At 41.7% G+C, this 25,455-nt stretch overlaps 1 protein-coding gene across 5 annotated transcripts in view; it reads right to left on the minus strand.

Annotated features, from left to right (window-relative positions):
- Window positions 1-1,560: 1,560 nt before the first annotated feature.
- The window catches only part of RAB3B (RAB3B, member RAS oncogene family), a 51,074-nt gene continuing 27,179 nt past the window's right edge, over window positions 1,561-25,455 (minus strand). For all 5 annotated transcript variants that reach the window (XM_042030684.1, XM_042030686.1, XM_042030688.1 and 2 more), the window contains 3 exons: window positions 11,879-11,997; window positions 6,504-6,628; window positions 1,561-3,458 (listed from right to left, as the gene is read on the minus strand). In XM_042030684.1, the coding sequence (XP_041886618.1) occupies window positions 3,271-3,458; window positions 6,504-6,628; window positions 11,879-11,997 (432 nt within the window). In that variant the 3' untranslated portion in view covers window positions 1,561-3,270. The remainder of the gene's footprint in view (window positions 3,459-6,503; window positions 6,629-11,878; window positions 11,998-25,455) is intronic.

Below are 25,455 nucleotides of genomic sequence, written 5' to 3' on the forward strand. Positions count from 1 at the left end.
CAGAAATCACTCTTTGTTCTTTACAAATGTGGCTACTTCGGCAGGTGTCAGCACTTTCCGATTCGTGGATATCCTTTTCCCCCATCACACTCCAGTGCCGCTGCAGTGACAGAGGGAGTGCTGCTCCGCCTCTCGGCTCAAATCCCCTGGCGCTTCCAAGCGGCACGCACCGCCAGGCTCCTGCGTTTATCGCAGCCCTTGTGCATCGCTCCGCATCTGCCTCCCTGCAATCCCAGCGCTCCCGGCGCCGTTGGCCGCAAAGCAGGCGCTGAAAGCCGAGGTACGGGGTCAGAGGCCAAGCCTGAGGTACAGGGGCTGATAATTCAGCCTGGATGTCGACCTGGATGGTATTTCAGTTCTCTATTCCTCCACCAGATGGAAGCCAAGACCCATCTCTAATCCCAAGGTTTGCCTGTGGCTTTTGCTGGAGCACTTGTTTTGTACAAGCCATACACAGACGCTTGAGAGGAGCCGTCACCTCTTTCTTTTCACACTCTAGTGCCCCTTTTTTACCTTGTAGACAGGCTGTTTTAACAACACAACTATGCTGGGCCGCTCCCAGTCAAATGGAAAGCTCTCTACAAGCCCACATCACAAATTTCGAGTTTCCCTTCAGTGCAAGCAGATTTGTTTCTCTTGCCGTGACAAATCACCGTCTCACATTCTGCCATTCCTCTTACAAGTTAATACAAGTAACAATTACTACTGACTCACAGCTGATCCTGAAACCAGCTGCAGGCCATTTAAGGCAAAAGGCTTTCCCTGTATTCCTTCACAGCAAATATAAGATGATGAGATAGACAAAATATATACTAATGCAAAGATGTATCAGTTGCCTGTGATGATTTGATTCCTTATTCGAAATAAACTCTGCAGGATTTCTGCAAAAAATATCAGGCTTCTCCATGTATGCAATATAAGGCAGGGTAGAATTCCCAACTCTCTTTTCTTCAGACTTGCTGGCTTGTCCTGTGAAAAACAATTCTGCCCATTCTAGGCTGAGGGGCCTGGAATGTACTTTTATTCTTCTTTAAAGAAGCCCATCTGACTTGACCAGAACATAATGAAACACAATTATATATTGAGTGGAAAAGGGAAAGGTCCTTTTTGCTAGGGAAAAAAAAACCAAAACAAAACAGAGTAAGTCAAAGAAAATAATTGAAATTCCATTGCTGCTGAATCCATTTTGTTTTGCCAGTGAGCTGCTGAGCTGACAAATCTTTATTTGCATTGCAGTACTAAGTTACATCTGCACAGCTCAAAATCTGATGTGGAATTCTTTTATTTTATCGCTAGTTATATAAGTTGCATGAAACCTGCCTCCTCTACAATTAGAACAAAACACTATACATTTATTGGCCAAATAATCCTTCTCTTCACTGTTCTAAACCTACATAGTGATTGCAGATTGCTGGGTTCAAAGACCATCACCCTGCCAAAGAAAGATCCATGTAGTCTGATGTACTTTTCTTAAAGCATTAAAAAGATTTCTCCTTCACACATGCGTAGGATTCCTAACGCCAAAAATGCGGCTGACACAAGCTCTCTGGCCACACCCAGTGAGTACACTTCTCTTTATTTTGCAGTTTCAGGGGTTTAGATACAACCACCACAATCCCAGCACTGCACAAATCACACTCTCAAGACGAGATCACACATACCCAGAACACGTCACAGTAAAGATTCCCGAAAGCAACACACAAAAAGAGGGATCAAGCCTTTAGCACAATGAGCTCAAACCACCCCAAAAGAGTTGCATTTTTGTCCAGAATTCTGTGCTTTTTTTCTTAGAGCTATTACACTTTGAGACACAACAGAAGGAAATTACAAAAGCACTCACTGGTGTCATGATCCAGCACGTTACAGGACAGAGGGCAGGCGACTCCCTTTCCTGACATCATGAAGTCCCTCAGTCAGAGGATATCACAGATCAAAGGTAAAGACATAAAATTTTCCAGCATTTTCCCGTTAAGACAACCAACTTCTCTCCATATCCACTTAATTTAAAAATTTTTCCTCCCTTCAAAGCATGATGCCACAAAAAGTTCACAGAATAACAGGATGTCTTTGCCATGTTTCATTTGCAGTCGTGTTTTATTAATCACTCCTCTTTATCTTAAATTATACTTTGTGGTTGAATCTGAAACCAGAAAATCTATCCCTCCAGACATGCCCATCTAGAACAAGATTAAAAAACCAAATCAATAACAAAATGCAGAAAGAAAATATAATAATATTGGCACAAATACCTGCCAACACTCACATTTTGCCTCCTGATATTTTTGTCTGAGACAGTGCAGTTCCATGTCTTACATGTTTTTGCCTCCAACTAAGCATGCAGCAGCCAGCTCCCCTTTTCATTCATCCTGCAACAAATCCACCAGCAAGTAGTTGATGAGAGAAGATCCAGACCTGGAGAGGTAAAACTACAGGATACAGGGACTGCAGGACAGTCAAATTCTGGGAAGAGAGGATTAGGACAGGAATGTGCTAAACACGGCAACACCCCCAGCAAGCTGTGGTGGAGAAGTTTGGAGGCAAGGGCAACCCCTGCAAGGGCTCCCACTCCTTCACTCAGCACCAGCCAAAGCACCGGGAAATACAGGAATGGCTGCAAGGCCTCCTCCTCCTCCTCCTCAGCCCAGCAGCTTTGATTCCTCCCTGTGATCTTCATCTGTTTAGAGACTTGACACAAAATCCAACCTCCTTCTTCCTCACACTCTGGAGGACCTCACACTGTTAAGACAGAAATTCTCTGCTTTCTGCTCCATCCTACAGAAAAACTGAGATCCGTGGCTGGAGGACAGCAACAATTTTCAAAATATCTGGGGATTGGCCTTTTTTTTTGTTTTATGTTTAAAAAAAGCCTATTCTTGCTTTATAAGAGATCTTTCTTTTTTCTCTTAGACCTGGTCCCTTCTAATTGGTTTTTGTGCTTCCTGCTGTTCTTGACAAAAAAACTCTTTCTGCAATAGACGAATTTACAATTAAAAAATGCAACATTCTCTGTAGAAATAACATTTGCATCACTACACAATTATTTTTCTTCAGTGTAATTCACATTCACAGGAGATGCACTTACAATATTTTTTCAGATTATTAAATTATTGGAGGAGGAAATACATAATATTAACACTCCAGCACATTAAACAAACATACCAATTTCCTACAACAGACACTTCTGCCTTTGGACTACATGATAATGCACCACCACAAATGAAAAGAGAAAATTTAATCGGGGAGAAGGACATTTCTCAGTGTGAAAGGTCACTAGCACGAGCAGTTCTGCTGTGAAGGGGGGGGGTTGTCCGTGAGCCGCATGCTTCTTCCAGAAGTGCCCCTGGAATTGTCTGATTCTATGCTCTCCGACATCTTTTCACAGATTATATCCACCAGACGCTCAAACACCTGCCTCACGTTGATGTTTTCTTTGGCACTGGCTTCGAAATAGTCAAAACCTGGGGGAAAAGTGGACAGAAAGTATCAATAGAGACTGATGATCATGATGGTTTTTAAAATACCCTTTTTTTCAGGATTTACCGAAAGAAAACAAGACATCAGATAATCCTTAAAGTCAGTCTATTCCCACAATCTTAGAATGGTGAGCAGAAATACTTTTAAAATTTATCAAGCTTCATTAGGAATGAAAGGGATACATGGATCCTTCCCACCACCCTGGTAAGCATATCTGCAGATCTAAGTAAACCCAGGGTAAGGGAGTCAGTTCTGCCCCTTCCATCACTGCAGGTCCCCTGGGCTGCAGCCGCTGCCCTCTGGCAAGAGCAGAGGCCAGAATGAGAAGGAAGATCGTGGTTGCTTTCCTTCTGCTGACCAACATCTGTGCCCAAAAGCACAATGCTCCTTGACCCTCAAACACTGTCCCTTTCTGATTAAAAAACCAGACCAGCAAGGCTGGAGTTACACCAAGGAGGGCATGGCACCAGCTCCTCCTGCTGCTTCCCGCTGCCACAAGGTGCTAGGGGAGAAGCAGCCTCTGACAGACAGCCCTGGCCCTGCCTCAGCAGCAGGAATGCCCTGAACTGTGAAGCATTTCCTTATCTCCCTCACCCCAGGGCCCTCAAAGGCCAACCAAGCTGTTGCTTCTGTCCTGTCAGGTTATTAAATTGCCAGCAGCGAGAGCTGAGGCACCACGGAGAGTTTATTTTGCAATGAGCTCTGTTCTGTTGTGCTTCATTCTGGGGATATTCTGCATTGCATCAGTTTCCTTTGATTCTGCCACAAAGAAAGAGAAAACTTGTCTTAACTGATCAGTCTGCCACTGCTGGCAGGCTGAGTCACCTCGATGTGTGAGCTAAGTAGATATCCACCCCATTCAAACCCTTTTTAAGATTCATGGGACAAGGGGTGAAGTGACGGTGGAGATTTTGCCTTGTTAGCAAACAGGGAGGGCTGTCCTGCATCACACAGGGGTTATGTCTGCCCCATTTGCTGTTCTGCTGATGAATAAAAATGTATATAAAAAGCATAGGAAATCAGAGAACTGCACTTAGATATCAGTCAGTCCAACATTGGCTCAGCTTCTGCTACACCAATCTGTTTTGGTTCAGTTCACATTCAGGCCAATAACAATTTCTTAATCTGATTAGGGAATTATTTCAATGATGTTAATGTCACTATGCAAATTTAGAGAACCATGTTGAGGGGATAACCTTTATGTGAATCATTATGATGAACATTAGCACTTTAAGCAGTCAATAGCCAATTAAAGAGATTCCTCCCACCTAACTCACAAAATAATTTCATATAATGCTGTACACATTGGCATAGTTACTATAATGAAAAACTGATCTGATAAAATCAGATCTATTTTTCAGCTCTTTTAAAAAGAGTGTTTTGGAAGTTGGGAGCACAGAAGAGCAGGGCTGGGACAGCACTTCCCAAAGGCATGATCAGCTTTTGGGCTGCTCTGCACTGGGGTGTGTTTCTCCAGGGTGAGCTGGACAAGCACCAGGTCGGGGCAGAACTGGGGATTCTTCTGTGAAACAGTTTCCTACTGATGGAATCAGTTGCTACGGTAACCCTGTGTGTGTGTGTGGTGTCCCACTAGTAAAGGATTCAGATTCTAGATGCCAAGTTTGTATTGAAACAAACAGATTAATTTTGGGAAGAGAAAAAAACACTAGAAGTCCAAATTGGAGTGGGAGTTAAAATAAAACTCCATTTGCTGCTACTTTGGTCTGGACAAATTTTCAGTTACCAGCAGCGTAATTGTTCCTGTGAAATAGGTGCCCATGCATGCATCCACAACCTTTCTGAGAGTCTGCAAGCCAGGAACCAAGTTTATTCACATTCATGTTTTCAAAAGCAGATTAAATTCTGATGGGTAAAAAAGAGCACAGAACTGACTTGGCAAACTAACCATGTCTTTGTTTGCTTTGCCAGTCCTACATGTCAAGATTTACTATTACAATAATAACAATGGGTCTAATTTGATATTTGCTTGTTATTTGTTTAGGATGGCAGTGCCTCAAGGCTCCAGCCATGAATGGGACCCCTCTGTGTGTGCCATATGTAGAATTTACACCTTCAAGGCCACACTTTAAACCACTGTCCTGGAACTCCAGTACCCCCAATTTAACAGTTTATTATGCACCCTCCAATTAGTGCCTAAGGATTGAAGACAACACAGGATTTTATAACTTGAGGATGATGGTAATTCCTTTGGGTCTGGTAAGAATCTCTACTCTTACAAGCTAAGCAAATATCTATGCCCACTGTAAGGGTCTTCACTGTTACCTGAATGAAATTTTAACAGGATTTACTTGCTACTTTGAATTCTTTAATGAAAGACAACAGAATAGTTAAATTTTAACGTAGATCCCTTATTTCATATTTAAAATATCTTATATGCTATAATAGATAATGAAAAATGATAAATAAATTATAAAGAAGTATTAGTTTACTTTGCTCTTCATTATAAAATTTTCATTGCAATCCCAGCTTCCTCTCAATGGAACTGTTTTGCTTTTTCTATCCCACATCAATAACGTAATGTCATTTTCTTACCTGGATAGAGAAGCCTAGTACATTTTAAAAATATGTTTTACTCAATTCTTCAGTTCTGATATATAAACTTCTTTCTTTTTCATTGTTTAGTTAAAAAAAAAAAGCTTCAACAAAAATCAATGTTTGCATTGATTTGCAATGAGTACATGGTACTTGGAGACAGAATTGTGTTTATGAAACCTTCTTCTCTTTTTGTTCTGCTAAGCTAATAAAAGCTTTTCACAAAAGCTTTATATTCCTTTCACCCCTAGACATCACCTTTATAGATACAGCAACACTACAATTATTCTACCAGGTATTTTTGGCCTAGTGAGCACAAAACAAGTAAAATATGAAACTAGAATATATTACACTTCTTAGTTGTGAGACCATTATTGAAGTATTACTGCTGGAAGGACTTATTATTGTACAAACTAAAAGGAACACAGTATAGAGAAGCAGAGGAAAAAAGGTAGAAAGAAAAGTTTTGCATGTACCCAGCTGATCCGCCAGATGTTTCCCCTTCTCCATGGGAACAATCCTGTCATCCTCCATGTCACATTTGTTTCCAACCAGGATCACCTGTGCATTGTCCCAGGAGTAGGTCTTGATTTGTGTGGCCCTACAGCAGATGAAAAGAGATGGTTACATTCCATCAGCTGTGCCAAAATACAATCCTGTATTAAATATGAAAACAAGTACCATTAATGGCAGTATCAACATCCCCAGGCTGTGTGTGGGTCCCAAGACAAATGACCAAGCTTACACGCAAAGCAAGAATGCAGACTGTGTAACTCACAGCACTGTTCTATTTTACTACTCCTTAACTTTGTGTGACAACAAAGTTTCTTGTTGAGATTTTGCAAGTGTTTTAAAGATCACAGGATCCAGATAAAAAACTGAATCGAGTAATTTTTGAAGATTAGGGACAAAAAAGGCTTTTTGTAAAGCTTATTCTCTTTCAGCTGTCATGTGTCAGAGGAACAACAATCAGTTACAGCTCTTAAGGATATTGTCCTATAGAAAAAGCCACACAGTAGATGCACACTTCATGCTGGATTTACAACTTCTTATATAAGACAGAACAGTAATAATTCTCTCCTTTTCTGCAGCACATTTTGCTGTAGAGTTTTAGGAACTCCGTAAGAACAGATGGAAGCATCAAGTTGTCTTTGCTTGAACTGGAAAACTTCATGGAAACTGAAAATCACATAGGAACATGGAAACAACTGAAAAGCAGAAACAGGAATTTACCAAATTGGGAAGATATGAGATCAAAGCAAGGCTCTATGAGCTAATACTTGAACCCAGCAGGACTAAGGGTAAAGCAGGAGACAGCAGCTGCAAAGACAGACCAACACCAGCTTCAGGGGCACAGGGATGCAGTGCATGGGAGCTTAGGCAGGAGCACTCAGGTGAACTTGGAGCCTCTAAAGCTTTCTGTGGCTCATGTGCTGAAACTGGAGTGAAGCTCACTGTGGATCTCGGGGCTCTGACCTTACATTTAGCCTTTTTAGAACTTTTCCATGACAAAACAGAATATTTTTTTAATATATCCTGAGGGGCCAGTCCTGTCCCACCATCCTTGGTGAGGTGTCCCAGAGCCAGCAGCAGAACATTATTAGCTCAGTAGCATTCACTTTCATCCATCTTTTCAGACCCACACAACCTATTTTATCTTCACCAAGTCAGCTCTATCTTTTAAGGCTCCCTTCTTCCCAAGGGTAATTAGGCTGCACTGCCAGAAGCCATACACTCCTCTCCTCCATCCTCCTGCATTCCCTGACTCACCTTCCCACTCTTTGCCCCTGCTCACCACCACTCCAGGCAGGACACTACAGTTTCAGGCAAATCTGCCACTTCCCAGGAGAGCCAGGAGTCCACTCAAACTTTTACTTCTGTGTAAGTTTCCTTAACTCCCTTAACAATAAAGCATTTGATTCCTTCTCTTCTGAATTAGCAGCAGCCTCCAGCTCTGATCTACTAATGACAATTTTTAATTAGTTTGAGTTGTTTACTTGCTTTTTTCCATGGAAAGCAGCTGTGTTACTCCAAAGATAACTGGGAAAAAGGGTGTCATTGCACTGTGCAACTTGCCTTGTAGCAGCAGCCTGCTTGGATTGCCCTGGGGAATAGGAACCTCACCCAAGCCCAGGCCCATAGTGCAACATGCAAAAATAAACAAAGACTGTGTGCAATGAAACTTCTTACTCTCCCTAGTGTCCTCCTGGAAAGGCACTCACTCCAATCCCAATTTTAGCTCCTCCAGTGTCACTTTTTTGAACGCCTCCATGTAGACACACCCCATGAGAGCTAATATGAATCTGTGATGAGTTTTTTTGGGACTCTAGGGTTTCTCAAAGCTCATCAGAGAAGGGGGTGACTGCAGAAATCAGCCAAAAGCCCAGGAAGATGACATCTCCCCAGTCTCCCTCCATAAGCAATAGAGAGAAATAAAGTCTCCCCAGGTTCAATTTAAAACAACTAAAAGCAGTCTCCTCTTCTGATTCACAGTTCAGTCTCTGGATTCATTTCACATGAAAATTCATTGTACCCTGGCATCACATGGGGACATAAATCTTAACTATTTAAACAGAATAACTTAGAAAATGAAAAAGAAGCAAACAGCATGAAGGATCTCCCAGAGAAATGCATCTTTCTCCTTGTTTTGTACAAGTCAGTGGAAAACCTCTTACAGAACACCAATCTTTATTCTTCTTAGGAATAAAAAACAACCAACCGACCAAAAAAGTTATGAAGAACATGTAAAAGAAACCCTGATGTCCATACAAAAAGAAGAGCAGAAAATTTCCAGATGCTTTTGGAAAGATAAACTAATAAATACCAAGGCTTGTGAAATGGAGCTGTTTCAACACCTATCAGGGCAGCGCAATATACACACTGGGAGAAACATATTTCTGTGATACAATAAAATGCTGTGCCTTGTTTGTGCTGAATTCCCCAAATTAACAAAAAAGCACAAACTTCATGCCTTGTGCTTAGAAGAAAAATAGTCTCAGGTTCACAGTTACATGGAGGTATCAACAATTCAGTGTGGGTTAAAGATAAATGTTGATGAACTCAGCTGTCACTTAGATATAAGTTAAATTTTACCAATTTTTATTTTCCTTCTATGAAATTGTCTAGATTGTCCAAAGCAGAGCTTCCATAATATCTTCTATTTACTTTACAGTTTCAAGTACTGAGTATATTTTAGTTCCATTGCAGTTTCAAATGAGTTATAAACAACTGATTTATCTACACACAACTATCAACCCAACATCAAATAACAGCTGTCAAAGAAGACTACTAAAAAAAATTCTAGAAACTGAGCTGCAAGCTATGAAAGCTCATTTAACCCTTTCACTCACCCTACAGGAAAGACATATTCAACTGAAATAGTTACTTATTTTCAAATATCAGTTAAAACCTATCTTTCTGTTTGCCTAGTTGTATTTTTTCTTGTTAAATAACCTGACAGAACTCTTGCCACACTGCAGTAAGGAAAATCACTCAGGCTTAACATTTTAAGGCTTCTCATACAATATATTGTACATTTTCCAGTGAACAAGAGAACAAGTCATGTTCCAGGTATTCCCAAATGCATTTAAATTGTGTCTCTTTCTCAGTGGTTTTAAGATGATGAACATCATTAATTGAGGTGATTCATGTCAGTGAAGGAAAGACTCTGCTTTGCATTCACATTCTACTCAGAGAGTTTGTCTGAATACCTGATACACAACCATGACCCTCTCACTCAGGAGAGAAAGTGCCTTTATTTGGTTTAGGAGACGTCTGAGTGACACAAAGCAAACCAGGATTCTCTTCAGGACATCCACCCATAAGAAGAGTGAGGATAAAAGATCTCCCAGGGAAGAAGTAATTTGGCAGATTGGGAGGGATATTCTTATTTCCCTTGTGGCCCAATGAGGGAGCTGTTAAAACAGTCATGTGCCAATGAACCAGAGATGGAGACAAAGGAGCTCAAGTAGTAGCCACGTTAATTTTCTGTGGAGAGTACAGTTCCTGACTGAAGACCATATCCAGTGTAATAAGTTTTTTTAATCATAACTGTATCATGCAGAATGGTGTGGGGAAAAAAACCAAAGAAAATCCCACTTGCTATGATAGAGAATTACAGACACTGATAGAGCAGCACCAGCACCAGCCAAAAGCTCTTTTTTCCATATCTTGTGCCTTCGGATGTTTAGAAAGCAATTTTGCAGACTGGGAAAAACCATCTCCCAGTTGCAATAGCCACTAGAGGACTCTGCTGGCCCAGAGATGCTGGCTTGGCAGCAGCCCTCATCTCCTCTCCTGAGGACAAGCTTCAGGAAGGAAGGAAATGGGCCCTTTTTATCCACCCCACTATCTCATTTGGGCTCAGAACCCTAAAGCTGGTTGGAAAGATTCCTGACATACAGAGGAAAAACACACTGATAGTTCACCTCTGTCCTTTGGCTGACAAGGTGCTCTTAGCAAAGATATTCCTGCAGCTCCCATGGCACAGGAAGACATGAAGTCAAACAGACAAAGCTGACCTTTCCCAGTTCTTACTCTCACACCACTGCCTTTGATAGAACAGACCTTAGACTACTTCCAATATAAAGCTTCAAGTTAAACTCCACCTCTGCAAATTTTAAAATAATAGCAGCTCAGAGACTGAGACTCGGTAATTTTCAGCTAATTTAAGACTGATAAGTAAAACCTGCTAGAGCAGAACCTACAGACAGACAGGTAGATGAACAGTGTGTTCATATGGATCTTGTTTCATCAGGGAACCAAATTGGAAATATTTATGGTTTAGTGAAAGATGCTGCCCCAGCTCACATGCCTGCACACCTACGGAAAACATCCCTGTGCAGACACTTGCAGAAAAAGCTTCATCTGAGCTTGGTGAATGAAACTTGATGGACGAAACTGGTTCTGGCAAAACCTCTGGGTTTGTGTTTTTAACAAGAAAAGAGTGTATTCCTCTACCACAAGCTGCTGAAGGGCTGCTCAGGATGGGGCTGCAGTTCATGTGGGGTTGTGGTACTGGGGATGGGGGGCTGAAAGTGGAGACTACATCATGACCTACTGACCTACTACTACTACATGGAGACCATCATGACCAACTGCTTTAGTGAACAGAGAGAACAAAAACTGGGCAGCTTTGGAGAGAAGACAAATCACTTGAAACAACAAACCATGTTGTTGCAGCTTTTGAGTTACAGCCTAGCTTAGGGGATACAGAATAGGTGTTCAGTAGAAAGCCAGGCTGAGGCAGATGCTGAGAGCCAGTGCCACAGCCAGGATGTCACATGCTCCCAGTAGGTCACTGAGATCCTTGCAAATAAATCTGACTCAGGAGAGCACATTAACCACTGCACTGCCCTTCTTACCACGGTGGCCATTCTTATCTGCAGTGAAGGGAACCAGGTAACCAGCAGAAATGACTTCGAGACATTTGAGTGGAGTCACAGGGCACTACTGAGGATCAACACAGCCTTTCCCCAAATCCCTGAGATATGATTGAACAACCACTGTTAATCTGTATTTTTAGCAGCATAGCCAGAAACCTCATAAGCCCAAAAAAGCATTAAGGGATTAATTTCTTTACAGTAAATTGATACTTTTAAAAGCACAAAGTACTGTAGTATGCTACAATATCTGAATTACAACCTTTTCACTAAAGTGAAGCTGTAGAACTTTTTCTAAGGAATGTTTATAAATCAAACTATTTAGATGAAGAGGAAAGAACACAGTGATGCAAAGCACTATGGAGGGTGGGATGTCTCATGCTCTCAACAAACAAATGTGGGGAGAGAATTGGCCAAAACCCAAACGAACCCAACAACAACAACAACAACGGTATTCCAGTATTTCCTACCAGTCCTGCACAGCATTGAAGGAGTCTTCACTGGTGATATCATACATGAGGACAAAGCCCATGGCTCCTCGGTAGTAGGCTGTAGTGATGGTCCTGTATCTTTCTTGTCCAGCTGTATCCTGCAACAGAAAGGAATATTTAGGCTTTAAGACTTCAGTTCTCAGAAGCAAGAATTGTAATTAGGTCCTATATAAAAAATAAAGCAACCACTTTTTGTTATTATACATTTTGGACTTCTCAGTTGCTCCCAAGTGAAATGAACTCTACTTACATTTTAGCATTAATTAGGCTTTTGCATCAACCATTATTTTTTAAATGCATTTTGACACATGTACTACTAAAAAAATACTGAAGATGTCAACCCTTTAATTGGTCTTCTCTGCCTCAGGCCCAATGCAATAATAAAATGTTAGCAGAGTTCACTGAAAGCTGACACTTCAAAGCAGAGGCAAAATAACCAGTCCAGGACTGTACCAGGCAGAAAATATTCACATGTTGCAATTCAGTGTCATGGTCAGGAAAACGTCCTTGAGGTAGATGCTGCTGGTGACTCCTTTCTTGCCTCAGGTTAGAGACAAGAAATAAAGATTTGATACAATAAACATTATTATACAAAGTGAATTTAATGTGGAATATCCCGATCACAAAGTCTGAAGTGCACATACTAATTTGAGATCTATTAATCCTCTTCTGTTTGTTCATCTTAATTCTGTTTACCCAGAGAGTTCCTGTAGAGTTCCTCCACCTGCAGTTGTCATTTCTGTGTTCAGCTGGGCAGCACAAAGGTGAAGCTCTGGCATATGCAACAGAAGAATTCTGAAAAGCTTGTGACAGCTAGAAAACATGTCAACTACCATCTGTTGGATGCCAATAGCACTTTTCCTCTACATTTTGCAAGCCTATTTTCAAACTGAGGAATATTTCTACACCAAAACAGCAGTCCTACAGCCTAATCCATTCCCTCTGGACCTGCCTTCTAAACCAGGGAGAGAAGTCGTGTGCTCTCACCCAGAAGGAGTCGATTGTCTCTCTCATTAGAAGGTGTCTATCTTTTGAACACATTTCATCCTTCTTATGGCAAATGGCAGCTCTGCGAAACAGCTGCAGGGAGCCAAAAGGCATCGCCTTCAAAGTGTGCGCTCAGTACGAGGTGTCAACTTATAGTTACTGTGATGGGTTAGTTCTAAAATGAACCATCTTTTAGTCCTCCAAAACCCAAACTGAAGAATGCATTTACTGCCACTGGTTTAAAATGTGATGAAAGTTCTAAAGAAAAAGACTCTAAAGAACTTAACAACCATGTAACTAGTTGGAAGAATAAAATAAATTCACATAGAGCACTCTGGCAGGAGTAGAGATCAGACACAGCACATCACCACATCCCCAGAAGACAGTGGGTAGGAAACTACTCAGCTTTAAAATCATCCTCCTCATCATTCCCATACATGCAGCTTTGTTTTTGCTGCATGCAAGAGACACCATTGGCCCTTGCAGAACGCACAGCAGCCAGTCTCTGGCCGCCTGTTGTTCAGCACCAGAACATCACAGAGCCTCTCTGTAGGAGGACAGCGCTTGTAAATAAGCTCCCTACAGCTTTCTTAAAAGGCTCTGCTATTGCACTACTGTGAGACTATCCACAGCTGTAACATACTGTGAATTTCCGAGTGGAGAGGCTGTGCAGCTGGAATCTTGCTGTTTCTCCACAGGTTCTCTGGGAAAATAAGTGGTTTTTTCCCTTAAACTTGTGTATTTATTTCAAGATGGGGTAGCCCATTGGCCGATCATGATGAAGCACTGCACACTGGCTGAGGAACTGTTCTGTTCCTTCCTGACAACAGGTCAGAGGTGGGAATATCAGAATGAGGTGGGCTCCACCCTGCAGCCTGAGTGACCATTTCTTTTCCCGCCAGTGATAAATCCACCACACAGCACTCTCATATTCACTGACACCAAATCTCCCCTTAGCTGCTGAACAGCTAAACCAGCCACACAACTAGATCCTAAATATATTTCTTCAAGGAAGGAAGGTCTCAGCAGTAATAGTATTGTTCTTCTATTCAGAGAGATGATAGTTGCTTTATTTTAGCCTGATTTCCTAAAGACATGAGGCTCAGTAAAACATCAGTCTCCACATACGCACTTTTGGTCAAATTTTGCTGAGGGAAAATGTGTTCAAATGTTTTTACATATGACACAAAAAGTAGTTGGTAAGATGAAGAGAGATCTTAAGCATACCTTAGCTGTGAAAAAAGCTTAAGTGCAATGATTATCTTTTCCCAGCACCACAAGATTCACATGAGAGAGCCTTTCTTTGTGTCTCATTAGGAGAAGGCCCTAAATCAGTATCAGTAACTCCAGAGATTCTGCAACCAACAAAACCAAACAAATCCATAGGAAGTCAGGCTTCTCCACTTCTCATGCTCACAGCATTATTGTTTGATACCTGCATTCAGAGGCTCTTCCAAATCTCATGTCCTATTTTCTCCTCTGTGTTTAACCAGTGCTCACTCTGGCTTAGGGCATGAGGCTGTGACTAGGCAGTAAGTGACTGCAAGACACGTTGTCAAGTCACATGCAGAATAATTTGGAAATAAATTAATTTTGACAACAGGTCAGAGCAAGGACTCAGCTGTGGGGACATACCCAGGACAGCATCCAGGCTGTCCTGGGAGGCAGCTTCAAGGGACACTCAGGGTGACTTACAAAACTTGCCCTGATACCACCTTAGTGCCTCGGCTCAGTCAGGAATTGGACTGAGAAACCCAAATTGTCCTATTTCCTGAAAGCTCTGAAATTAAGCAAATCTGGTTTGTTGATTTCAGTATTCTGACTGTGATCCCCCTGTGTGTGGGGATGGGCCCCAATTCATACATTAGTGAGAGATGGGGCTGCAGGAGGTACAGAACCCCAAAGGATAACATGCATTTGCTCAGTCATAACCTGTCCTAAGGTGGGCAGTGCACTTAAATCATTAGAAAGTGAAATTGCATATTCACTAGGATATACTTGTGGGCCTGCCTTCTCAGGTTATCAGAGGAGTGTGTGTGAGGGAAAGGCATCCTGTATCTCATGGTATATAAAGTTTGTTAACACCCCTGCCCTGGTAGCCATGTGCTACAATGCAGAGATGTGATTCATCTCTTCCTGAGTCACTGATGGCTTCCTCGCTCTGTTTTACTGTACAGATACAGAGCATGTCATTTCCCCTCACAGCCTTATAGTGGCATTTCTCCAACTGCATTTCAGTTGTTGCAGTATCACCCTGAAATTACTTTTTTCCTCAGGTTACACTAGCTTCTTAGACAGCGATAAACTGGCTTAATTTTCTTGACTCACACCATGAGAGCTTAAGTGCATACCTCACCCCACACACACAGATGCCTCAGCACAAATAAAATAAAACAAACTGCAAAATCTGAGCTCACTTTCTTCAACATTTACAACACTTGTCCTTCCCTCAGTTTAAAACACCACAAACCTCATGTAATTAGTCATTTCAGGTTTTTAAGTTCAAGTTGTTTATCTAATAAAGGAGAAAACAACTGACAGAAATTACTCCCCTTCCGCCAAGTTGTTTGCAAGATTTCCAGGTAGACCACAAACTCATTAGAAGACAAGTACACAAGGCACAGGTGGGGATCAGCAGAAGGGTGATGTAGCACTAATTAACACTCTAGCCAAAAGCCTGGGAAGAACAGCCTGAGCCCCCAGCATCCAGGAACCTGCTAGGCGTCCCTGAAGAGGAACCAGAGAGCTTGGCTGTAAGCAGGCACAGAGGGGTCTCTGTGAGGTGCATTTACACCAGTGTGCTAACAGCTCTGTTCTTCTGCAGCTTATGTGTGTGTCTGTCCTTTACACAAACAATTAAAAACACCCACAGGACCATTAGTGGGTAGCTTGAAACAAAAATTTGAAGGTTTTGCATTAATGAGCACTCAAAATTCAGTGTTTACCAGAGAAGAAAAAGACCTAAATGCATTTGCATTGTGTGCAGATGCCCTCTAGTCTCAAGATCCATCACACAAACATTCACAATAGGAGTACAATCAGCTTTTCTTAAATGTACTTGGCTGTTGCAGCAGAAGCTGCAAGGTACTAACGCAAGAAACATATTTGAGTGTTTAGATCATGACAGATGCTCTTTGCTGCAGGCCTGAAAAATCAGAATCCCTGATTCCAAACCATCCTTCTTCTAGTGAAGATTTCCAGCCACAAGTTCTTTGTTCCAAATAAAATGTCACTGAAACATCTAATCTGTACTGAATTTAATCTCCTTAGCACCATGACTTTTCTAGCAGTGTATGTGACAAATAGCCTCTAAAGAAATAAACCTTTCAAATTTTTTTAAAGGATTATGGTGTGATTTCCATGGGTTTTTTTTAAAGAAGAACAATATGCAAGAATAAGAGTTGCTTATTGTCCAGCTATTGGCAACATCTACAAGCTGCACATACTTGGCAACATCCTTGCTCAGGCTGCTCAGAGTCAGAACAGAGGCTATGTTCACCCCAATACTCAGCACCCACCACAATTTGGGGCTTCATCAGACCTAGCGAAGGAATGACTTCTTCTCCCCTGTTATTAAATGTCACATTGTAACACCCACACCATGGGTTTTTGCACCTTGTTTGGAGTTTGGTCAGCCCTGGCGATGGGATAATCCACTTCCCAGCCCCGTGGTTATAGGGGGATGTTACATTCACACACACATTGCCTTTGCAAAAGCAGGCTTTGGAGTGGAAGCCACCAAGAATCAGATAAACAAAAGTCACCTTGGGAAAGAGGAAGGGGAAAAAAACAACCCACCCACCAGGTATCACAAGGGAGAGGGACCTTGGGCAGACTAGGATGTGTCATTAATAAGAGAATCTTAACATTAAGCTTAGTGTTTCCTGCTGGCAGCTAGAAATAGGAACAAACAGGCAAGCAGGATGAGTCACTGGTTAAGACATGGAAAAGATGTGATGTCATGAAAAACCTGTGAAGATTCAATTGCTGCCAGGAGCAAAACAACACCTGGTTCCTTCAGAACTCAGCTCTGATTAAAATGCTCCAGTTCAACAGATCATATTAGACATGGTTTTTTTCCTCTTTTGTTATTGAGTGCTCCCATTGCCCAAGAGTCACTGGAACCTACTCAGACACATTTAGCTACCTTGAGAGCCATTTCATTTCAGCATTTGCAGGAAAACATTTCTGATGTGAAAAAGACCCAACACAAAACCCCTTGCCTTTTTTGATAAAATGCTCTATCCTTGCTAAGTGCCTTTTAAAATTTTCCCCATTATCTTCATTTCCACTCTTTAGAAGCAGTAAAACCAGCAGCCTTCAATAATTTCAGTATGACCAGTTGCAGGAATTGCCCTTTTCTTATCCTATTTTATTTACCCTGTATAGAAAGTTCTATCACCCTGTTCTAACATTCCCACACTAACTGGTCGCAACAGAGAGATGGAAATTTTTTGAAAAGAGACTTTTAATACATGCAGTGTCTTCAAGAGCTCACCAGCATCTGGTCAGTCATCAGAGACCTCAGTCATGCCGAACACACAGGCTTTTGAAGTTGTTCCCTGGAACTCAATAGCTGAGTTACAGCAGGTGAAGCACTGCACTTTTCAAAGTACTTTTGTAAAATAAACTGATGAACAAGGAGGAAAAGTTACTGTAGATTGACCGAATCCACTATAAAACATTTCTTGCAGTAGGGAACCCCAACTCTTGTAACTTTTCTCAGCAACTCCACACCATATAAGACAAAAAGCGCACCACTGACAATCCAACAGGGTGCATTTGCTCAGCAGAATGTAATTCCCACACTGGAATCAGGCCAAGGTACTGTGATTGACACTACTGCTCATGACCTGCTAAGATGTTAAAAATGTTATTTCCATTTTCCCAGGTGCCTTGAGATTGTGGTGAAGATTAGCATCAGTTGCCCTTCCTGATCTGTCAGAGGGTAAGGAGGACTGGAGTAGGACTGGCTTGCCTATGAACCTTATCTGCTCTTCTCATCTTTTTGTAGGCTGAGTTTTTCTGTTAAAGTATGTAAGAGACAGTGGCTGCAAAGGAGAAATGCCATAAAGAGATATACAAAAGATTAAGTTCATTGTGCACATTTCTTAAAGCTTATAGAATTGAAAATCTTATAGTTCATTACTTGGAACTAACCCGAAGATCAGTGTTACATTTTTTTATTATTTCTGATCCAGCTACCTCGACAAAAAAATAAAGAAATGGCAGTGATAAAAATCTGTAGCACACCACATGCCTACTTCAACTTCCATTTCTTTAGCTGCAAGTAAACAGCAAAGTTCAAGAGGGATATGATGCACTTGAAAGCCCATCCACTGTGGGAAAGCGATAAAACCATCACTGGTATGATAAAAACACCAAACCAAAAACATCTAAGGCGCTGAGATCCCAGAGTAAGTAGCATTTTGGGCAGTGGATGCATTATTATCACGGCATATACTGCTAGTTTTGCTAGATCTTTTTAGTTGTCCCACGTATATCCTTTAATTCTGTTAATCAGCCACGGCAAGAGCAGCTGTACAACGCACAGATGTCTGAGCAGGGTTAGCCACTCTAAGCATTATTAATTAGCTGCTGTTGGGAAGCTGCTACATTAATCACAGCCGGAGCACTTCAGAAGCAGCACTCCCTCCTGTGAAAGAGCCAGCGTGGACATCCTGACTGGTCCTGCAGGGCGGGACATTGACGTGCTCCAGCCAAGCGGCCACCGCGTGGGTCGGCACAGCTCCGTGCCAACCCGGGAGATGTGCAGCAGCACAAAGGGAAATCTCAATACATTATGAATCGGCTGCCAAAAGAACAAGCGCACAGTCTGGGAGGAGGAAGCGAAGTGATCTGCGGTACAAATCCGCCTGGATTCCGGTTCTTTGATCTCGGAGGCAACAAGGCAATGAACACTGCGGTGCCATGGGGCTCCCTCTTCCTCCACCGCACGCAGGCGAACGGAGCAAATCCCCGCACCGAGCAAGCCCCAGCCAGACTTGCCGGAGCCCGTTCGTGGGTGATCAAATGTCATGGTAACCGGCAGGGGAGCGGGCAGCGACAGGGGCTGCTGGCGGCCGTGCGGAGCCGGCTCGGCGCAGGGATGGGCATCGCGGCGGTGCCCGGGGATGGTGCCCGGCCCTGGGCAAGACCTTCCTTAACTCATTTACAAAGCAATTATTCCGGTGTTAACGAAAATCAATGACTTTGTGCCTCAAAGACCTGTTGCAACCCCTAATTGTAAAATAACTTGGTACTCTGCTAGGAGCATCCCTCCGAGGGCTGGTTCTTATCAAGGGAAGGTTTCATCTTATTTAGGAGTGGATTAAGGCTAAATCCGAGCTTCATACTTCACAAAAACCCCCTAGAGATATTATGTCAAGGGGGTCAATTCTAAGACAAAGTGCTCAGAAATTCTGGGAAGCTGTCCATGATATTTTTAGGACTAAAATATCAAATTGAATTACAACCATGAGGCAAGAACATGTGCTTTAATGTGAAGGGCAGCAGCAAGACAAAAATAAAATAATCAAGCTTAATTTATATTATCAACAACATGCCAATAAAAAGAAAATAAAATATTCTTTAAAGGTCTTTAAAATCCTAATGTGTATTTTTTCAAGATTTAGTGGAAATTAAGAGTTGATCAGGCAATTACCTCCCAAATTAGGAAAAAAGCCCCACTGCTGAATTCAGGTGAGCATTAAACAAAATTAGGAAGAAGGTTCTAGCACTCAAGAAGGTAGAATAAAAGCTTAAAGACAACAAAACCCAAGAGCAATCTGAACCATATAAACCAGAAGGTAAATAAAAAGGAAAAGAAAAAAGGACATATCTATCATCAGTGGAGTTTGCAATACATTTTCCAAATTCTGGAATTAGCAGTAACATAGATTCCTCTGTCTCATGTGTTTTTGTTTGACAGAAATGTGCACACACTTTGAAGAGCAATGTAATAAATAGATTTGATATACTGGTGGCATGAAGGGGGTTTTGTTTAAATTCACAAGAAATGTAAAAAAAAAATCAAATGGAATTTGAAACTCTCCAAGTAAACTCAAATCTCTGCTAAGAACATAAAGGAAGACTTTCAGCTAAAGAACAGCTATTTTGGAGTAGTCCTAAGCATCTTAAAATAGAGGCTTAGAATTGAAGTGCTTTGTCAGCCACAACAGTACACGCGTGAGGATGTAAAAGCACAAGACAAAGAAAATAATCTTCTACCATTTACCGTGATGTTTTCTATTATAACCACACAGATGAGATGTTAAACGAGAAATTTTGTTGTGCAGCAGCTGCAGGTGGCATCCGAGGCAGCCCAGGAAGCACCTCGGGGCAGAAGTGGTTACAGCTGATGCATTTCTAGGTGTGAGGTCCTCTTGAGCACTGTTTTAAGTTCACCCACCCTTGTGGTGATGCTCCTTTCTCTTTTCCAGTTGGAAAGAGAGCCATGAACAAATACTCCTTGACACACGTGTGAGATGTGTTGCTGTTTGGTATTTTAACTGTTTTATTTTTACTGACCACTTTATCATCACCTCCCCGCTCTTGCTAAGCCCCAAACTGCCTTTGGTCAGTGGACACATCAAGGGCCTGGAGTGGCTCAAACCTTCCTGAGGAAAAGCACATCTTCATGTTCACCTTTTCAGAAAGACAGAGGAAAATGACAGCAGATTTGCCAGCTGAAGAAAACATGCTGTTGGCATTATAAAAAAGCAACATGCTGCTCCATGCCTCCAGGTTCACCATGCCCCAGTCATTCACACCAGTGGGGCTTCGGTCAGGCTCCCAAGCACAGCCTGCTGCTTTTACTCAATAGGAACACTCAGTTCAGCCCAAATTTGGGGGGATGTCACTTGGGGATTGCTATAAAGTAAGTCTGGAAGAATTGTAAGGTCCTGTCTGCATCCAGTGATCTCAGCACAGAATCCTGCAAATGCAGAGGTCCTGACTCCTCCCAAGTAAGACTAAATGTCTAGATAACAAGAACACAAGACACAGCATTTTCCATGTGATCTGTTTCTCAAAACACAGACCTCAGCCCAAGGAAAGGAGTCTAAAAAGCTGTTAATGAGAACTCCAAACTGTTGTATTTAAAGCTAACAAAAATCCTATGAGCAACAAAGACAGCATGAGATCATATTTGTACAGAACACTTTATGTGTGTAATGCTTTACAGAGCAACAAAAATACAGGGGCATCAGTCCTCATTATATTCTAGCAATTTTATATTAATATACCTTCATAAAACAGGGAAACTGCACAGCATTACCCCAAGCAAGCAAAGATCTATCAACAAATCTGTAATTGAAACAACCATAGTATCAGGCCCAATACAAGCACAAGTTCATGCATTATGCTGCTTCCTAAATCACCCAGGCCCTCTGCCAGCAGAGATTTGAAATCAGACTCTCTGGATCCCTGGCTCAGTTCAGCAAAGGGAGCTGAACTACATTCCATTACCCCACACTCCTGGAAACACTTCCCAGCTTAGGAATGAATTAGTACTGTTACACAGGGAAACACACACACTGAAATATTTATCAAATAAAAGCAGCCTCTCTAGCAAGCACTAACCTCTAGGCAGACTGTGCTCTGCTTTCATGTGCAGCTCAGTGATGTGTCTGGAGAAGGTGCAACAAGTTGATGTTTGGAGCAACACACATTATTTACTGTGACAGAGAATAAAAAGGGCTCTTAGGACTTGTTTTTTGCCCCAACCCAGTCCAAATCACTTCTCTGGACTGAAAAGGTGCAAAAGCAAACTTTGGAGCAAAGCATAAGTGAGCAGAATTAGATTTGCCAGTGAGCTAAAGACATTTTCACTAAAGGTGACAAGACTTCAGCAATAGCATAACTGCTTCAAAACATTATGAAACTACAATTAAATGAATTGCACTTTCTGCCTGCTGCTATTTTGCCTTACTCTGACAGCAAAGAATTATAACTCGACACAATTTTGGAGGCTTCAGAGCAGCAGGGGAAGCTTTGGTTAGCAGTCTGGAGCTTACCCTGATACTTTATCCCAAGATTCAGGCAGTGACAATATCTGCCCATTCTGCAGAAGAGAATGATTCCTGGTCTTTCAAGGAACAGTTGCTGTTTCACTGCTATCTATACTCTTACCACAAACACCACTGTCAGAAGAACAGAGTTCAGAAAACAAAATGTACCCCCATTTTAAGCATTAATGAAATTAATAAAAAGAACTGAAAGGGAAAACAAATCTCTCTTCACATGGCACCCAGATCCTACTTTCTCCATCTATTTTTCCCAAGGGATGTAATTTACCTTGACCAAAGCTTTTCTTTATATCTTCCAAGTCAGCTGAAAAATTATGAAAGCCACAATAATATCCAGATCTGTTAAGATGTGGTTTTTTGCTAGTTCTTCATATGGAGCCTGGAGGGAAAGTAGAAGACTTCATCCCTGTCCTACCAGGAAAAACTGAGAGCTCCCATAGATCTCAGCCTCAGCCAGGCCTTTTTAGCAAACCATGTGGTAACATCAGAGCTCATCTCTTGCCAACACCTCCAGCTGAGAGAAGGGAATCCTAAAATCTAATCCTCAACAAGGAGTTTTTGCCACAGTTAAACACTGCTTTGTGCCAGCCTTCCTGATCCTTAGTGACTAAAAATTTCCTGGATTCTAGTTTCTTATGTACTCTTCCTGGAGTCAAACAGTCAAACAATAAGGATTAGATGATAAAGAATAAACATTCTGTTCTAATCTCACCGTGTCCTTCCACATCACTAATGATACTTCAAATCACCCTGCATTCATTAGGGCAGTTACATCAGCAGGCAGTAAATGTTACATAAAAACTCTTAGATAAGAACAGGCAATATGTTTACTTCCTTTTAATTAGTGAGCAGGTGAGTTGCAGTCTATCTCCTGAAATAAGATGTAAACATAAATGACCTACACACATGCCCCCTCTTTCAAAGCAGCTTATTGACACGAGCTGCAGGACCCACCTCTCATCCACGCTTGTTTCAGTGCCACATCCATGCTCTGCTCTTCAGAAAGAAAGGGAAGAAACTGCATTTTTGTGTGGAAAGAAGAAAAACACCAGGTATTCAAGGTGCACCTGGCAAACAAAGAGGTTCATCTCTGTGCCCATGAAAGAAAATGGGAGGGATGAAACTAGAAATAGACTGGGACTTCTCCAGTGGGAATGGGATCTGTCACTCCAGGGAAGGAGACACCTTGTAGTATGTTATGGTTGAAGAACAAGGGACAAACTGAAATGAGCCAAAGAACAGCAAAAAAGATGATGGGAGGGCTGGCTTATCATTGGAAAGATGAGCTGTATTTGGGTGAGTTAAGTACAACTACCATCCCAGGATGTTACAAGGCTTGTTTCAGAAAAGGCAAAAGAAGCTTCCCTGGGCAGGGGATCTCTTCATTCCTGACAGAGATCAGCAGGTCTTCAGGCAGTCTCTCCTTCAAGCTTGAATGACTCTCTAAATCTGCAACACTCAAGGTACTTAGAAACTGCAGATGATAAAGTGATATTATCCTTGTCACACTCAGACCAAAGAACTCCTGTTGATCTCACTGGGTCTAGGACTTGTACCCATTTCATGATTTAAATTTTTAATAGAGAGGGAAAACTCTTCAATTAGTTATTTAATTTGGTAATCATAGACCTCTGCATCTACTGATGGGTTGGGGTTTTTTGGTTGTTGGAGTTTTTGTTTATTTGGTTTTTACATCTTTGTGTAGGGTTTCGTCTGTCACTTCCGAGGATTTGGCCAAACTCAGCAGCCACAGAGTTGTGAAGAAATCTGGTAAAGCTGAAGACATTCAAAGACACAGATGCATTTGGTTCATGCATCCAAGAGACTCAAGTCAGGATTTGATGCTGTGTGACATATGTTTCTAGCATGCAGCAGCATCCTCCTCTTGGAGCTTTTCCATTCTGTCAGCTTGTGACATCATCTGAATGTTGGACAATTTCATAGCATGGTAATGCAGAGTTTAGTGCACAGACTGCACTGAGAATTATAACCACACTCTGGAGGAGCAGAGTTGTCACCACCTCTGTATCCACATGGTTACTGAAAAGCCATTTCTCAGACATATTCAAGATTCCAGGGGGAATGGATGGAAATACAATTAATGAAATATTCTAATAAAACGAGAAAGGCAATCACAGGCATCACATTGTGTCCCAGTTAGACTGTGCTTAGGTCAGAATTTTCAGGTGCTAATAGGATTGTTAAAACAAAGACTGAACAACTGAAGGAAAAAAATCAACTAGGCACAGTAGTAAAAATACTTTTAATTAGCATCTTTCTTTTGCTGAAGGGATCACAAGGCTTCAATAGCAGTATATAACATCAGAGAGTTTGCAAACACATTGTTGTAATAAAAGAGAAAACAAGAAATTCAGAAAGAATGTGCTATATTAACTTGATACTGCCACGGTAAACAGTTTTACAATCTTGTAAGAAAGATTAAGATCACAAGTTACCAGGATACCATTGTTCCTTCCAGCTTCATGTTTTCAACACAAAATTGAATACTTTAACACAGACTTGTACTTTCCCTGCTGCAAACTCATTCATCCTTTTCTGTGGGAAGCTGCAATAAACCAGCAGAGGATTTTTCAGAATTTCTTTGTTCACAGGAGTCACCAGCTTGTTATTCATAATTCACTGAAGTTCCCACAATTTGAAAGTGAAATAACTTCTGGGCACAGTTTTCCAATGTAACTTCAGACAGAGCATCTGATCCAGATTTTGATCCCAGGTACAGGAGCTGGAGTTTTCCAGGTTTCTCTGAGTTCAGCTGAGATAGGCAGCTGATCTTCCATTTCTTCACTTGCTCAACAGTGACAAACCCTGCCAATTACAGAGCAGGCTCCTGTCACTCCAGATGGACAGTGCTGGAGGGGCAGCTCAGAAAATGAGGAGAGAAAGCTCATCACAGGTTGTTAAAGCAAGGAAGACAAGGGCACAACGCCAGGGCCTTTTAGGAGTCCTGCTGAGTCTTTGTGAGAACATTTCTCTCTTCACTAAGCTTTGACTAGCAAGTATTTTCCTCTCAATTACATAAGCGCCTCCTCACCTCCATTGACTACTTCTGACCACTTCCAGTGCCCTGGATCTACTTCTATCCCAAACTGTCCTTGCAGAGAAGACCTGAATTTTGGGGGCATGTGGGAGACAGGCATCTACAGACATGGGTATGACAAAGCCATACCAGGAGGATTAGTTAGTGTTTTTAAGGAATGAAGAGTTGATATATAAGAGAAAAAAAAAAAAGAAAATAAAAGAAACACCAGCCTGAAGGTAGCTATTCATCTACACTGAAATACAGATTGGAGGTATCACAATGAAATACAGATTGTTTTGGCCACAGAGAATTAGGTTTCAGGGGTTCATATTTAGAGTATACTTCATTTGCCTTTACTGTCCATCTACTTACCCACCTGAATGAAGACAGGTGTTAACTGACAAGCTATACCTTCCAAATATCATATACAAACTGCCTCATGGACATATCAAGGCTGTCATCTGCTACATCCGGGAGATACCACCCTGCTGCTTGACAGG

This window comes from Corvus kubaryi, unplaced genomic scaffold (assembly GCF_017639235.1).
Source record: "Corvus kubaryi isolate FWS band 111438036 unplaced genomic scaffold, C.kubaryi_AGA036_p1.0 37334, whole genome shotgun sequence".
NCBI lineage: Eukaryota > Metazoa > Chordata > Aves > Passeriformes > Corvidae > Corvus > Corvus kubaryi.